Source organism: Zonotrichia albicollis, chromosome 35 (genome assembly GCF_047830755.1).
Source record: "Zonotrichia albicollis isolate bZonAlb1 chromosome 35, bZonAlb1.hap1, whole genome shotgun sequence".
In the NCBI taxonomy this organism is placed as follows: Eukaryota; Metazoa; Chordata; class Aves; order Passeriformes; family Passerellidae; genus Zonotrichia; species Zonotrichia albicollis.
Genome location: NC_133853.1, coordinates 2,536,555 through 2,552,327, shown reverse-complemented (window position 1 = coordinate 2,552,327; position 15,773 = coordinate 2,536,555). Strand labels below are relative to the sequence as shown.

General features: G+C 57.2%; 1 protein-coding gene across 1 annotated transcript in view; it reads right to left on the bottom strand.

The window, feature by feature from the left end:
- Positions 1 to 13,622, bottom strand: part of LOC141726462 (myosin-binding protein C, fast-type-like) — a 39,487-nt gene extending 25,865 nt beyond the window's left edge. Inside the window, exons 1-2 of the mRNA XM_074531365.1 lie at positions 13,471 to 13,622; positions 13,185 to 13,271 (exon numbers count right to left, since the gene is read on the bottom strand). Coding sequence (XP_074387466.1) covers positions 13,185 to 13,271; positions 13,471 to 13,622 — 239 coding nt within the window. The remainder of the gene's footprint in view (positions 1 to 13,184; positions 13,272 to 13,470) is intronic.
- Positions 13,623 to 15,773: the final 2,151 nt, after the last annotated feature.

The following is a 15,773-nucleotide window of genomic DNA, read 5'->3' as shown; positions in this document are numbered from 1 at the left end:
TGTGCGCAGCAAAGCCCAGGTCACACCGGCAGCACTGGCTCCTTGGCCGGCCACGTGGCAGGGACAGGAGGAGTGGCATGGGGCACCTGTTGGGGCTGGTGGCAAGGCCGTGCTCTTCCTGGCATCCCTTCCAGAAGGTGTCCACCGCCTCTGGCATATCCAGAGTGCTGAAGAACACTTGGAATAGCAGATGCACAAATAGGCGGGGGAAATACACCTTCAAGATGCGTGGCAGACAGGGCACCTGGAGGATCTTCCACATCACCACGGTTGCCTGCAAAGGACAAAGCCCCCCGAGACAGCGCTCAGTGCCGAGGTGTGCGTGTGGCTGGGCCCGAGCGTGGCAGGGAGAGGCCTGGAGAGACCTTGGCAGGGAGAGCATGGGGCCTGGTGGGCCTGAAGCTGCCCCTGGGCCAGGTTTCAGGGCAGCGCCTGAGGCGGGGAGATGCAGTGGGGGAAGGAGGATGGAGAGCTGCTGGAGAGGCAGCCTTGGGGCCTGCAAAGTCCAGTTGCAGAAACTCACAGCCAGGGCAAAGACACCCGTTTCGTCCCCATCGGAGGTGCAGGTGCTGTACTCTGGCCAGCTCCCCAGCACATCCAGGAGGATCAGCTGCGCCAACTCCGCAGTCCTGGCTGAGCCCATGATGGTCTTCCACATGGCCATGGCAGCTCTGTGGGGTTAGAGCTGTGTCTCAGGGGGTGTCAGACACAGCACCGGGGGCAGCTGAGCTGGCTGCCATTTCTGCCTGTGCCCACTGCCCCCCTGCCAGCAGCAGCCCGACAGCCCAGGCCTGTGGGCACAGAGCCCTGAGAGGCAGCAAGGGAGCATGGCAGCAGGCTCAGGGGCTGACAGGGCAGGGCTGAGAAAGGGAGCAGCCAGAGGGCCCTGGAAGTCTCTGTTGCTCAGACACCTGGGGACGGCTGTGCAGGGTGATGGGCTGGGGAGGCCTGAGCCCTGTGGGCAGGTGGGCCCCATACCTGTCACAGGACGGGGCCACACGCAGGAGCGTCATGACTGCGTCATTTGGCTGTGCTTCGGTGAGATCCAGCAGGGTCTTGTCCAGCCTGTGCTCAGCAGAATCATTGGCCGTGAGCCACTGGTGGATGTAGCTCACCATGGCAGGCACCTGGAGAAGGCACGGGGAGACTTGGAAAGCTGCCAGAGGGAGCAATGTTCCCAGCTTCCCCAGAGGAGTGCTTCCCTTCCCACCCCACTGCCATGTGGCCTGAAAGGCTCACAGCAAGCAGCATGCATGGCTGCGGAGGCCAAGCAATTGCTGGGAGGATCAAAGCCTGGCCACAGGCTGCTTACTTGCTTTGGAGTGTAAAAATCTTCCTCGACAAGCATAGACAGCAGAGCAGCACTGGTCTTGCTGAGGAAGATGGGCGAGTATGGCCTGAGGCCTACGCCCATGGCGATGGTCTCTTCCTCCTCAATTCTCTTGAGGAAGTTGCAAACAAACTGTAGGAGAAGGGCAAGAAGCCGGGGATGTTGCATGCAGTGCTGCACACACGGTGCCGGGCTGAGCAGGGACAGCAGGCCCAGCCCAGGTGGGGGTGGCTGCAGGTACCTGCGCTGTTCTGCGGAAGCGGCCACGGCTGGACTCCTGCTCTCGTGTGCGCTCCAGGGCTGCATCTGGCAAAGAGCGAGCGCAGCCAGAGATGAGGGGCTGCGGGAGAGGCCGGAGAACACGGGCCTGCCCTGCGCTCCCCAGGCCGAGAGAGCCCCGGGATGCTCCAGGGGACGGAGCACGGCCACTGCGGGGTGTCTGCCCGGCCCCTCTTCCGTCCTGTCCGTGGGCATGTCCCCAGGGGATAGCATGGCGCAGCACAGCATGGCATGGTGTGGGGCCAAGCTGGCAGCAGGCACCAGTCCTGTGGCTCAGCTCTGCCACTCACCCTCCTGCGGTGGCTGGAACGGCACCACCTCTTCAGTCTTCTGTGCTGGGGCAGCTCCGGGGCCTTCTTCCTCCTCCTCCACCCAGGCCAGCTCGGGCACTCTCGGGGGTCTCTGCTCCATGTCTCTGACTGGATTTGTGCCTATTTTCAGGAGAGATGCCCTGTCACCAAGGGCACTTGAAGTCACCAAGTCGTGCAATGGTGCCTGGAAGGCACCTTCAAGTAAGAAGCCTCAGGAGGGCTGCAGGACAGCAAGTCCTGCACTCGGTCTCAAGGGCTCCTGCCACAAAGACAGGAGACTCCTGTCAAGGACTTGTGGTCTGGCCTCAAGGGCACCTGCAGAAGAGAAGCCTCAGGGAGACCACGGGTCAGCAAGTCCTGTGGTCTGGCCTGGAGCTCAGCTGCAGACACAAGGCTTGAGAAAAGCTCCGGGTGGGACGCGAACGAGCGCGCTGTGCGGGGGCTCCTCACGGCACCGCTCTGTCCCGTCCTGTCCCGTCGCGTGCTCTGAGCACTGTGGCGTGCTCTTGTCACTGCCAGCTCCTATGTCACCAGGTGTCACAGAGGGCCCTTGGACACCCGGTTCCATGTCACAATGACTGTGCGGCACCGTGTCACCGAGGGCCCTTGCACACGCTGCCGCCTGCCTTGGGGCCAGGCCCAGCCTACCTACCCAAAGTGGCCCAGGCTGGAAGGAATGGCTGGCCCCAGGAGTCTAAGCCAGGCCGACAGGATCTTTAGGAAGGGCTCAGAGCATCAGCAAACGCTGCCATGCTCTGTGGGCTCAGGGCAGCAGAAGGAGCCCCCAGGGCTGCCGACGCAGCCGTTCTGGGAAGGGCACGGGGCCTTGCAGGGAAGCTGGCACGGCCTCCTTGGGACACGTCCCGGCTGGTGGCCCTCCTAAACCCGCCGGTGTGACACGCACAAGGAACGTGTGGGCCCGGGCACGAACGCTGCTCTGAGGCCTGGGGCCCGGGGAGCGCTGACATCAGCAGGTGTGGCAGAGTCCCTGCCCAAGCAGACCTGCCACACCCCGAGCCCTGGCAGTGCTGGTGCCTGACTCCTGCCCCAGAGACCTGTGCCCCCGGGGGGCTTCTGTGCCAGAAGGAGCCAAAGCCCACGTGCATGGGGGGCTGTGCCTCTTTCCTGCAGGCGCTGATGGCAGGAGCACCTGGAGCAGCTGCTGGCACACTTGGTCTCTGTCAGATGATGTTGCTCCATCCTGGAAGGATTTTTTTTATCGTGGAAGGCATTGGCAGTAGCACCAGAGCACCATCCATTGCTGAGTTTCCCAGGGCAATTAGATTGCAAAGTTAACAGTCTGAAATTTCCTTGTGCTTTTCTCACTCTCTTTCCCACATTCTGGAAAAAACCAGAATCTGCCCAGCCTCTGCTATTCTCAGCTTCCGTTGCTGCATGTCTTGCTCTGGCAGCTCACGTCCAAACAAAACTGTGTCCTTGCTGAGCACAGCAATGAGCGGCCACAAAGTGGGAAATTCCCCAGTGAACATCAAGGCAGACACGTGATAGGGGATAAGGACGACTCTGGGAGGAGAAGCTCTTCTGTGTCTCTGATGATGGTGCCCACGCCCTGTAGCAGCAGCCGAGAGAAGCGCTGAAAGTAGACAGGCGCTGTTTTGGGCAGCACAGTATCAAAAGTGATGAAACCATTAGCCAGAATGCAAAGGAGGACTGCAAGTATGGAGTGTGGCCTGGAGGGGAAGCCCTAGATGCAGCTGAGGCCACTTTGTTCAGCCTGGAGGAGAGTAAAGGGCGTCATTGTGGTCTTCAACATCCTCCTGAGAGGAATCAGAGGGGCTGCTGCAGCTCTCGTCACTGCTGGGACCAGTGACAGGACCCGAGGAAAGGGCAGGGAGCTGGGACGGGGCAGGTTTCATTTCCGTATCAGATAAAGGTTTTTCACCCAGAGCACGGTCGGGCACCGGGACGGGTTCCCCATGGACTCAGCCCAGCGGAGCCCGGGCTGCCTCTTGGGAAAACTGCGGCGCTGCGCCAGGAGCGGGGAACGGCCAAGGCGTGGGTCCTGCCCGCGGCTGACCCTGGTGAGCCACTGCTCAGTGCTTCAGGATCTACTGACTGCAGCACGGAGCAGGCCAAAGAGAAGCAGGAGGCCCCTCGATTGTGAGGTTCCAAAGGCAAAGGTTTATCCCAAGGGAAGGATTCAGCCTGAAAGAGTCGCCAGCACTTCTGTGCACGGGATTTTATCGGGGTACAACTCAGGGGGTGGATACAAACCATTGAGCAATAAGGAATCTGCAGGGGAGGAGCAAGGGGATCCCATAGTTGCTTGGGACTAATTAGGACAGATGGGAGGAGAGGCTAGGTCACATGGGCCAGTGGGGCTTCCAGCAATAGAGGAATTCCAAAGGGATGGTGCAGTCTGGGGTTTGGTCCAAGGCAAAAGTGACAGGGAATGTTCAGGAATAAAGAGCTGGATTATCTTGAGAGGCAGGGAAGGAGCTGGAACAAAGGGAAATGGCATGAGGGACAGCTCTGAGGGAGGGCAAAACCTACGGGTAAACCAACTTGGGGAAAATACGGGGTACATCAAAACAAACCATTCTACCATAACTGATAAATAAACACAAACCGGAACACCCCAGGGAAATGGGCGCAGCACCAAGCCCGTCTGAGTTTGAGAAGTGTTTGAAGAACATTGAGCTGTCACCCAAGCTTTCAGACACTACATCAAAAGTCAAGGGTTTTGACCTCTAGGTTTACATGAGTATATACTCCTGAGTAGGACTTTAGGCAGTCTTTTAAGAAACTCGTTGTATGTCCGATCATACCCCAATTCCTTGGAGATTGTGTGGAATGTGGAATCCTTTTGTTTTCACTGCTTGTTAGGACTATAAAAAAGAATATTGGTGCTGGGTGACTCAGAGACAGCCCGTGCATGTTAAGTGTAGTATACAGGGGATAAAGAGAAGGAAACGAGAGGTACTAATACATCCTGCTAAGATTGGAAATTTAGACAGCATGAAGAATGAATAACACAAGAGGTACAGATGGTATTAAAAAGAGCCCACTGGAATGTAATTTAGCAGATGAGAAAGATTTGGGGGGAATCCCAGAGGGGAATTTTTCGTGTAAGGTAACCTGATGAAGCACTCTTACGCAATGGTAGGCTTAGTATCAATTAGGAAGTGGTGAAATGTGACCCCCAAATGGAACGTTATGATCCATTGTTACAGTTGATGCTATTTTTAAGACAAGAAGAAAAAATGAGATCCGGTGATATATGCAGACATGGTTTTTACCCTGAGGAATAAATGTGAGTGGCACAAGAAATTGTGGCTTTGATTTGGCCCCGCAGGAATTTTAGTCCTAACTTTGGAAAGAGGTAAGAGGCAGAAAAGAAAGAGATGTCGTTCAGCATTCAGCATAGGGCAGAGATGTTTGAAATTGGCTCAAATGCTCCAGGAAGATTGTGTTCTAGGTGTCCAAGATTTACAGCCGAGTTAGCCCAGGCCAGCTGGGGTACACTCCCCCTCAGGCAACCACTCTGCCCCCTGAGTGAAAGCCAAATGGCAGTGAGGATGAGATGAATAATCCAGGTGAGGGGACAGTTTCAGAGAGCCCCAGTGACAAGCAACTCAAGGAATAAAACCAAGAAAGCTTTGCCTTTAGCCACCCCCTTAAGGCAAGGCTTGAGTCCCCCAGGAGAAGCCATGGGGGTGAACGTCTTCTTTTCTACTAGTGCCCTGGACAGTTGGTGGGAAAAAGTTAAAATGGATAGAGAAAACCCTAGCAAAGCAGCAAAAAGTTTGGAGTTCATAGTCAAGAGTCAAGAGCCAGGCTGAGGTGATACTGATTTCATGTTGACAGAGCTAACCAAACCAGCAAAAGAGTTGGCGATCAAGGCAGCCAGAGCACGTGTGCAGGGACAAATTGCTAGTGGAGCCTTACAAGGTACAGCGGGCCAGCTGTGTCCTATTGTAAGGCCTTTGTGGGACGCGAACGATGCAGGCTGCTGTGCAGTGTTAACCAGATACCAGGAATGACCGAGACTGGCAGTTCTTACCCTAGCAGGTTGCCGGTGAAAATACAGCTAAAGAATAATAAAGAAGTTGAATTTTTAACTAAATGTGGAGACACATTTTCACTCTTGAATCAAGCACTGGTACCCAAAAGTGAAAACTATCTGCAAGCAATAGGAGCCAGAAAATGCATCCTTCCTGCAACCACTTCAATGTAAAATCAAGAAGAAAATGGGAATACATCAGTTTCTTTATTTACCAAACTCACTCAAATCTGTCCTAGGCATGGATTTGCTTGAAAATGTAGAAGCAAGAGTTCCGTTTAGAGAAAGAAAACTTCAATGGAAGGTACCTGAAGACAAATGGGCAGTTTTAGCAGTAGGACTGACAATTGACACAAGACCAACAAAGAAGAAGAACTATTTAGAGCAAGTATTGAATCAGTTATACCCAAGAGTATGGGATACTGATAGCCCAGGAAAATCAAAACGAGCAGACCCTATGAAAATTGAGTTACACACAAGAGTTGAGCCAGTAGTCAGAAAGCAATACCCTTGAAGATTAGAAGCTAGGAAAGAAATAGATCCAACAATCGATAAATTCCTGACATCAGGATTATTGGAAGAATGGAAGTCAAAATTGAGTACTGCTAGATTAGCAATAAAGAAACCTAATGGAACTTAGAGACTAGTGCCAGATTTCCAGGCAATTAATGGTTTATACCTTACTAGTTTACTAGCTAAACTTGGAGATGATTTTATTTGGTGCGGGGAAGGTCCATGGGCAGGTGCAGTCGAGAGCCGCTCCCTCTTGGTCTGAGAGACCAGCTCTCCCAGGCCACCTTGCTGCCAGGCCCGGAGGTTTTGATGTGCGCTCGACCGGCAGCCGAAGGAGGGCTCTTGACACCGTGTCTGATGCATCAGGGTTTACTGAGGGTAGGTCAGAGGGTGCAGGTTGGGTGAGGGTGAGAAGAGGGACAGGAAGAGGCAGGAGCCCAAGCACTGTAACATGACACATAAGGCACCTGCAAGCCGCTGGGGAAGCCTCAAGTCTGCTCAGTGAGCCACGTGTGCCCTCAGCATTGGGACAGCCACCTTTCCCTCAGTGAGCCTCCCATCCCAGGGTCAGCAAATGAGGAGGCACCAGGCATGCTGCAGGTGACTCAGAGCGAGTGCAGTGGGTCATGGTGGCCAGGGGCCAGAAGCAGGCAGAAAGCCAACGGGGCTGGGGAAAAGGCTCTGCTCTGCTTACAGCATAGGCTGAGGGCTAGGAGAGCTCCATTTCCCCCTTGAGATGTTGGAGACGGGGCCTTTCACCCTCCTGATAGGGCTGCCCCTGGCTGCAGGCAGCCAAAGGAGTACGACGACACAAGGCCGAGAGCAGCAAAGCAAAGAGCCAGCCGTGCACAGCACAGGGAGGTGGCCCAGTGCAAAGCCAGCGTGGCACCCTGCAGGTGCCCGCTGCACGCTCATGTGTCCCTGCCTTGGGAAGGACAGGAATGCCCGTGGTCCAGGAGGGCCTTTCTGTGGCCCCTGTGGGCTCAAAGCTGCTGCTCTTCTGGCTCCATGGGGCCTAAAGCCACAGAGCTCGGCCTCCCCCACAGCAACAGGAACAAGACTTGGATATCAGACGGTGGAGATCAATGCCTAAGCCTGAGGGGCGGGGGCCTCCAGTCTGGAGCCCAGGGAGGGCACATGCCCAGCCCCACAACAGCTGGCCTCACGGCCCTGAAAGGCCAGGACCAGGGTTCCACGCCTGATTCCAGGGGGTCCCTCCAACCCGGCCACCGACCTGGAAGCGCCAGAGCAGCCGGCTGTCGGGATCAAGGCGGCTGCCAGGGGGCTTATGGCTTCTGGCCTCTGCCAGCCCGTTGCTCAGGGCTTAGCAGTGCCTCAGCCCCTCAGGGTCTCCCCAAGCTTGCCGGCAGCAGCGCCGCAGCCCCACAGCAGCTCCAGAGGAGCCCCATCCAGAGGCACCTGGGAGCCCTCAGCAACACAGCCAGCAGCACATGGGCAGGAGGACACAGATGGCCCTTCCTCCCCGGCACAGGGCTTGTGGCCATTGCCAGGCACCGCTCTGGCAGGGATCCCCGCAGCTCCGGCCCCTGCCCAGCCGCTCTGTCGGCAGCACAAAGGCTTCAGCAGAACCATCAAAGGCCAAGGGGCTTCTGGCCATTTTCCCTGCAACACTGCACTCCTGGACAGCTGGCTGAGCACAAGCACCCTTTTCCCCCTCTCCCCCTGTGCCCTACAGACCCCGTGCAGGAAAAGAAAGATGCTGGGACTCTGTGTATTGTAAGATATTCTATTCTATTCTATTCTACAATATTCTATACTCAACAAAAACGAAAATACAAACAGAAAAATCTCGAAGAAGAAACAGAAAATCCCTGCTGGCTTAAATGGCCCCAGCAGACAGAGTCTTTCAGATCATCTCTCTGTGGAGCTCCAGCAGAACAGCACGGCAGTGCTGCACAGACGAGGCCGTTTCCTCCATGCACTGCGGAATCGATCTCGCAGCTTACGCCATGGGGAGTAGGGAGCTCTCTGTACGGCCCGGAGAACTAAACAAAATTCAACGGCAGCATCTCTGACTGCAGGACTGCTGTCACGTGCCATTTCTTCAAGGGCTGCAAGAGAGTGGAAAAGAGGCAAGGTCGGATCCCGCATGTGCAGGGAGCCGAGGAGAGCCCCTGCCGGCGCTATCCCGGCCGGCTCTTGCCATGGCCCGCAGGGAGAAGGGACAAGGTGCTGGCCACGAATGCCACACGTGGCCCTGAAATCTCTGTGTGCCCTGTCGACGGGAGCAGAGCCCTCCGCAGCCGGGGCAGGGCTTGCAGCTGCCCCCTGCAGCCCCCGCGGTCAGCCGGCTGCCCTCACACACTCACCACTGCAGATCAGCTGCAGCTCTTGCTGCTGCCCCCTCAGGTGCCGCCCGGCCATGCCTGTGAACACAGAGCCTGTCACGGCCCCAGCGGCACAGCTCCCTGCCAGCGGCGCTGCCGGCGCTGCGGCCACACGGGCTGCTGGCCCGGCAGGGCTCAGCCCGGCCCTTGCCGCACGCTGCCGCCCCAGGGCACGGCTGCCAGAGGGCGGCAGCAGCAATGCCCAGGCCAGGCGGGGCTCCACGGCACCGGGCCCGGCTGGCGCTGCCGGGGCAGCAGGCGGGGCCGGGGCCGAGCTGCGGCGGGCCGGGGAGGGAGCCCGGGCTCGGGACTCACCCATGAACCTGACGGCCGCCTCTCGCAGGGACTCCTGTGGGCTCTGCAGGTAGCGCAGGGCCTGGCGCAGCTGCTCGGCCGCTCGGCTCCTGTCCTGTGCCAGCTGCAGAGAGCGGCAGGAGGGAAGGGTTGGCGCGGGCTCAGCCCCTGGGCGGGGCGCTGCCTGCGCCCAGCGCCGGCCTCCCCTGGCCGCACAGCCCTGAGGCGCCGCCAACAGCCTCTGGCCAAGGGCTCCCGAGGACAGGGGGCAGAGGGCCGGCTGCTGCCCGGGGAGCCGCGGTGCCGCGCCGCAGCCCCGCCGGGCCCGGACTCCCAGGGCACCCGAGTCGGGCCTGCGGGAGCCTGCGGGAGAAGAGCCCGCGCGACCTCTGGGTGCAGCAGCGGGCACAGCTGCCACTCCCCCACACTGAGCGCCGCCCTCAGGGACCTTGGCCGTGCTGAGGCTGGGAGTTCTCGGCTGCTCTTACCAGGCACTCGCCAATGCTCTGATCCACGTCTAGCATTTGTTGGATATCCGTCCTCTTCAGGAATCTGGCTGAGGAATGCAGCGTTTCCCGGGAGGCCTGGAGAGCAACAGAGACGCACAGATGGCCCCACAGTCCAGGGCACAGGCTGAAGGAGGCTGCAACCTGCAAGGTGCCGGGGCAGGAGGCAGCCCAAGCCCCTGCCAGGGGGACAGCAGCTGGCCACAAGTGCTCACCTCAGCAACAATCTGATTCTCATCATGGCAGTGGAAGTAGAGAGGGAGCAGGCTCTGGCGCACGTGGGTCTTGAGGGCCTTTCTTCCCTCTTCTGTTAATAAGTCCAGCATCTCTTGAAAGACAGCCATGGAGCTCAGCTGCACCTGGATATCATCCTGGATGAAAGGAAAGGGCAAAAGACCTGAGCATCAGCTGCTTCAGGCCCTCCAGGGCACAGGCGTGCATCTGCACAGGGCACCAAGTGTCCGGGCAGCAGGCAGTGGCCGTGGCTGTGGGCACAGAGCCTTACGCTGTCAAAGAGTGGCAGGAGCGCCTCAGCCAGCTGCAGGGCGATGGGGGTGGCTATTGGGGCGCCATTATCCAGGAGCAAATATCTGAGTAGAAGAATGCTCATCCTGATCATGTCGCTGTCATTTTCCTCCAGGAGCTCCACAAGACTTTCAGTCAGGCTCTGCATTTTTTCGGCCTGTGCGGAACACGACTTTGTGAGAGGCCGCCCGGCTGCCGCAGGGCCCAGAGGCCAAAGGCCTGTCCCGAAGCACTGGGGCAGCTGAAGCGGGAGGCAGGAGAGCTGGCAGCAGCCGCCCTAGTGGCCGAAGCCCATGCAAGGCCAAGCGACAGTGTTGCCCAGCCCCACGCTGCCTGCACGGCTTCAGCCACTGCCCCTTCTCACCATCAAGGGATTCTTGCCCAGCACTACGAGGCCTCGGAGTGCCAAGTAACGCCTAGCCATGTGCTCGCTCTGCAGGTTCTGTGCCAGGATCTCCAGAACGCTGTCACTGCATTCCCTCAAGTCCAGGCACTCGAGGACCTGAAAGGCACAGGGCAGTGACAGGGGAGCCGGCCGGCAGGAGCCCAGCAGCGCACAGGGCCGGGCCCAGGCAGCGGCACAGGGCACGGGCAGGGGCACTGTCCTGGCAGCTGTGGCTGCGAGAGGCCAGAGGGCTGGGAGGCGGCTCAGCCAGGCAGCGCTGGCCTTGAGGCTCACCTCCACAAGGAATGCCAGGGCAGGGAAATCCCAGTATGGCATCTCTTTGCTGAGCAGGGCGAGCAGGTAGAATGCAACCACGGAACAAAAGTGGATGGCTAAGCGGCGAATTTCTCTGAAGAGGGGAAAAAGGAAACAAGACCCTGAGCCAGTGAGGCAAACCTCTCCCAGGCGTGACTCATCCAGTTCTCATCTTTCCCCAGCACCCTTCCGGCAAGGGGACGTGGGCCATTTGGGAGTTGGTTGCTCATGAGCACCCTCCTCTGCCAGCCTTTTCCAGTCTGCTTGGCCATTCCTTCAGTGACAGGGCGCTCTGGCCCATGGCCACCACGGACACTTTGTGGGCCACCTGGGCACAGAGCAGCAATGGCAGAGGCAGTGGGGAGAAGGGGGTCTCACCTGGCCAGCAGAGCCACGGCAAAGTGGTGAGTGTCAAGAGAGAGCAGCGTGTCCCAGGCACACCTGCGCTCCATTGCCACCACCACATCCTCGCAGCGGAGAAGGCAGAGCAGGGACTTGAGGGTGCGCACTGCAAACCTGTGTGCGCAGCAAAGCCCAGGTCACACCGGCAGCACTGGCTCCTTGGCCGGCCACGTGGCAGGGACAGGAGGAGTGGCATGGGGCACCTGTTGGGGCTGGTGGCAAGGCCGTGCTCTTCCTGGCATCCCTTCCAGAAGGTGTCCACCGCCTCTGGCATATCCAGAGTGCTGAAGAACACTTGGAATAGCAGATGCACAAATAGGCGGGGGAAATACACCTTCAAGATGCGTGGCAGACAGGGCACCTGGAGGATCTTCCACATCACCACGGTTGCCTGCAAAGGACAAAGCCCCCCGAGACAGCGCTCAGTGCCGAGGTGTGCGTGTGGCTGGGCCCGAGCGTGGCAGGGAGAGGCCTGGAGAGACCTTGGCAGGGAGAGCATGGGGCCTGGTGGGCCTGAAGCTGCCCCTGGGCCAGGTTTCAGGGCAGCGCCTGAGGCGGGGAGATGCAGTGGGGGAAGGAGGATGGAGAGCTGCTGGAGAGGCAGCCTTGGGGCCTGCAAAGTCCAGTTGCAGAAACTCACAGCCAGGGCAAAGACACCCGTTTCGTCCCCATCGGAGGTGCAGGTGTGTCACCCTGGTTTTTTTAAGATTTTCTAAGCCTTCTGATGTTGACATTCCTGGAGTGAATTTTCTCACACACTTTCTGTAAATAACTCATTGTTTTACATTCCTTTATGGAGGAGGAGAGAGTTGATGGACTGTTGGTTTGACCAGTGACATTGCAGAGGTGTCAATGTCACCTTCCAATCCACTGTCACTTTTGTAAAGCTATAAATATTGGAGTCAGAGAATAAAACTTCCCTTTTTTCCCTTCACCTTGAGTGGTGGTGTGCTTGTGCTCTCTCGTGTCTTTCAGCGACATCTGGTGACCGCCGAAGTGTATTGCAGCCAAGGCTGAGACAGGGACAGCAAATTGTTTGATTGGTGAGATTTTCTCCCCCTCTTTTTGGTGCTTTGCCTGCTCTTCTTGGGGCAATGGAAACCTCTGTGGTTTTCCAGGATGATTCCCTCATTTTGGATCTCTGGAGGGGGGTCCTGGAGTGTAAGCAGGTATCTGTTTCCTGGGATGATTTGGAGAGATTGGTTCTGTGGGCCCGAGAGCGAGGGTTTTTTTCGGACCCTGCGAAGGCGTTCGATAAGCAGGAGTGGTCTCTCCTGGGGGTCCCCAGGCTTTCCCTGTGCTCAGGGGCGTCACTCATAACACTTATGAACCCCTTGCATATAAGCAGGAGAAGGAACTCCGTGAAGCCGTTGCTCAGCATGGTTTGGGGTCTGATGAGGTTATGCACATTCTTCGGAGATTAAATAGGGACCCGCTGACACCTCACGATGTCCGTTGTGTGGCACATTCTCTTTTTGACCCTGTGCAACTTGGTGTTTTTGAGACCAAGTGGGCCCGTATGGCGGCCCAAGCGGTGAAGCAGAATGCTGCGCTGGCGCCAGAGGACCCCAGGCGTAGGGTTGTTGCTGAAATGCTGCTGGGGACGGACCGTTATGAGGATGTTCAGGGACAGGTTGGATACGATCCCCTTGTCCTTCAGCAATGCAGATCGCTGGGCATAGGGGCGATTGTGCAGACCCTGGAAATGGCGGCTCCGAAGCAGCCGTTTTCAACCGTTGTCCAGGGGGATGATGAGCCTTTTATGGTATTTCTGGGAAGGTTGATTGCGTCCGTGGAGAGGCAGGTGCCTGATCCTGTGGCGAGGGAAGTTACGATTGCAAATCTTGTTAAGTGCAATTGTAATGCAGCTTGTAATAAGGTTATAGCGGCCATGCCTGGTGATGCTAGTATCTGGGAGATGGCAGAAGCCTGTGCAAACATCATTCCCTCACGTCGGAAGTTGGCTGCTGTGGCTGCCGCTGTGCAGCCGGTCTGGGCAGCACCGCAGGACGGGCAGCCACAGCAGGGGAATGCGCAGTCTAGCAGGAAGCGGGGGAAGAAGGTGCAGAAGATCAAATTCCCCATGTTCCTGTGCGGTCGGTGTGGTAGGCCGAATCACATGTCTAACGTTTGTAAGGCGACTGTTCATGCTAATGGCCAGGCTTTACCGGGTTCGGGAAACATGAAGCGGAGCGCGCAGCAGGAGGGGCGCGCTCAGACACAAGCTTCTCTCCAGACCCAGGTGCCGATGGAGGTCTCCTTTGCCGGCTTGCAGCCAGCACCCGCGGATCAGCAGGCGTGGACGTCTGCACCGCAGCAACAGTTGTCTTAGATTCGTCTGAGATACGCAAGGTTCCCCTAGATGCCTTTGGTCCCTTGGGTGGGGGCATGAGTGCTCTCCTTATGGGGAGGTCCAGTGCCACCCTTCAGGGCCTCATTGTGCACCTGGGGCTCATTGATGCAGATTTTACAGGACAGATTTGTGCCATGGTCTCCACACCCACTCCCCCTGTCACAATCCCAAAAGGGACACGGCTTGCTCAACTTGTGCCTTTTAAGTCTTCTGTTCGCAGGACAGCTGACCGGTCACGTGGAGCTGGTGGTTTTGGATCCACCGGGCTGCCTCAGGTTCACTGGACTGCTGTCCTGACCAAGGACCGTCCCGAGATGCTGTGTACCCTGTCCATTCCTGGTGCGACACCGTCGGAAATCCACCTTCGCGGGCTTCTCGACAGCGGTGCTGACGTCACTGTTCTCTCCCTTGCCGCCTGGCCCTCGGAGTGGCCCCTGGATCCGGTGGGAACATCTGTCGCCGGCCTGGGAGGGACGGCGCAATGTTACGTGGCCCAGCAGCCCGTGCTGGTCACGAACCCGGAGGGACAGATGGCCTGGGTTAGGCCTCATGTTACTTCTACTCCTGCCAACTTCTGGGGGAGGGATGTTCTGTCTGCCTGGGGGGTGTGTATTGGGACGGATTTTTAATGGGGGCCACTGCAGTGAAGGGCGCAGAGTGTCCTACGCCTCCTATACGGTGGCTGGTGGACAAACCCGTTTGGGAGAAGCAGTGGCCCCTCACTGATGATAAATTAGTCGCCCTTCGGAATTTGGTGCAAGAGCAGTTGGACCAGGGTCATTTGGAGCCTTCTGACAGTCCTTGGAACACTCCTGTCTTCTGTATCAGAAAGAAATCTGGGAAATGGAGGTTGTTGCAAGACCTCCGAAAGGTCAATGCCGTGATGGAAAGCATGGGACCATTGCAGGCGGGCATGCCATCGCCTACCATGCTTCCTGCAGGCTGGCCGGTCCTCATTGTGGATCTGAAGGATTGTTTCTTTTCGATTCCTTTGCATCCCGATGATAGACCGAAGTTTGCCTTCTCGGTGCCAGCAGTTAACGAGGCTGAGCCCGCACAGAGATATCAATGGAGGACATTGCCTCAGGGCATGCGTAATTCTCCTGTCATATGCCAATGGTATGTGGCCCGTGCCTTGTCTGGAGTTCGCAAGCAGTTTCCTGATGCGCGTCTGTATCATTATATGGATGACATTTTGGTGGCCGCGTCCACCCAGGATGAGTTGCTGAGGATTCAGCCTCGGCTGCTCGATGCTTTGCATGCTCATGGACTGCAGGTGGCTCCAGAAAAGGTCCAACAGGAATCACCTTGGAAGTACTTGGGGGTCAAGATTCTGGAACGGACAATCTGTCACCAGGAGGTGCAATTTGTGCATTCTGTGAAGACACTGAATGATGCTCAGAAATTGATAGGTGTCATCACTTGGTTACGTCCGTATTTGGGATTAACCAATGCACAGCTGTCTCCTCTGTATGATTTGTTGAAAGGAGACTCTGATCTAAAGTCGCCTCGCACACTGACCCCTGAGGCGAGTAAGGCGTTGGAGGTGGTTCAGCAAGCTGTTTCGGCTTGTCAGGTTTATCGCATTGATCCCTCCGTTGATGTCACTGTGTTCATCACCACTCCAGATCTGCATCCCACAGGTATCATTGGTCAATGGAGTGACAAATGGTCTGATTCCTTGCACGTTCTGGAATGGGTTTTTCTGCCCCATCAGCCGCAGAAGACGGCAACTGCATTGTTTGAGCTAATTGCTCGCTTGATAATCAAATGCCGACAACGATGTTTGCAATTGATGGGTGCGGATCCTGCAGAGATCATACTCCCGGTGCAACGGGAGGATTTTGACTGGAGCTTTGCAAACAGTGTGTCCCTGCAGAGTGCTCTGGAAAATTTTTCAGGGCAGATTACTTATCATCTGCCCAGCCATAGGCTGTTGCATATGGCGAAATCCACACAAATCTCTTTGAGGCCCAAGAATAGTCAGGAACCCGTGCAAGGACCCACCGTCTTCACTGACGGTTCAGGGAGAACGGGAAAGGCCATTGTCACCTGGAGGGATGGATCTGAGTGGCAGGTTTTGGAAGGCCATGAGGATGGGTCAGCCCAATTGGTTGAATTGAGGGCTGCTGTCATGGCATTTGAGAAATTTTCCCAGGAACCTTTCAACTTGGTCACGGATTCCGCC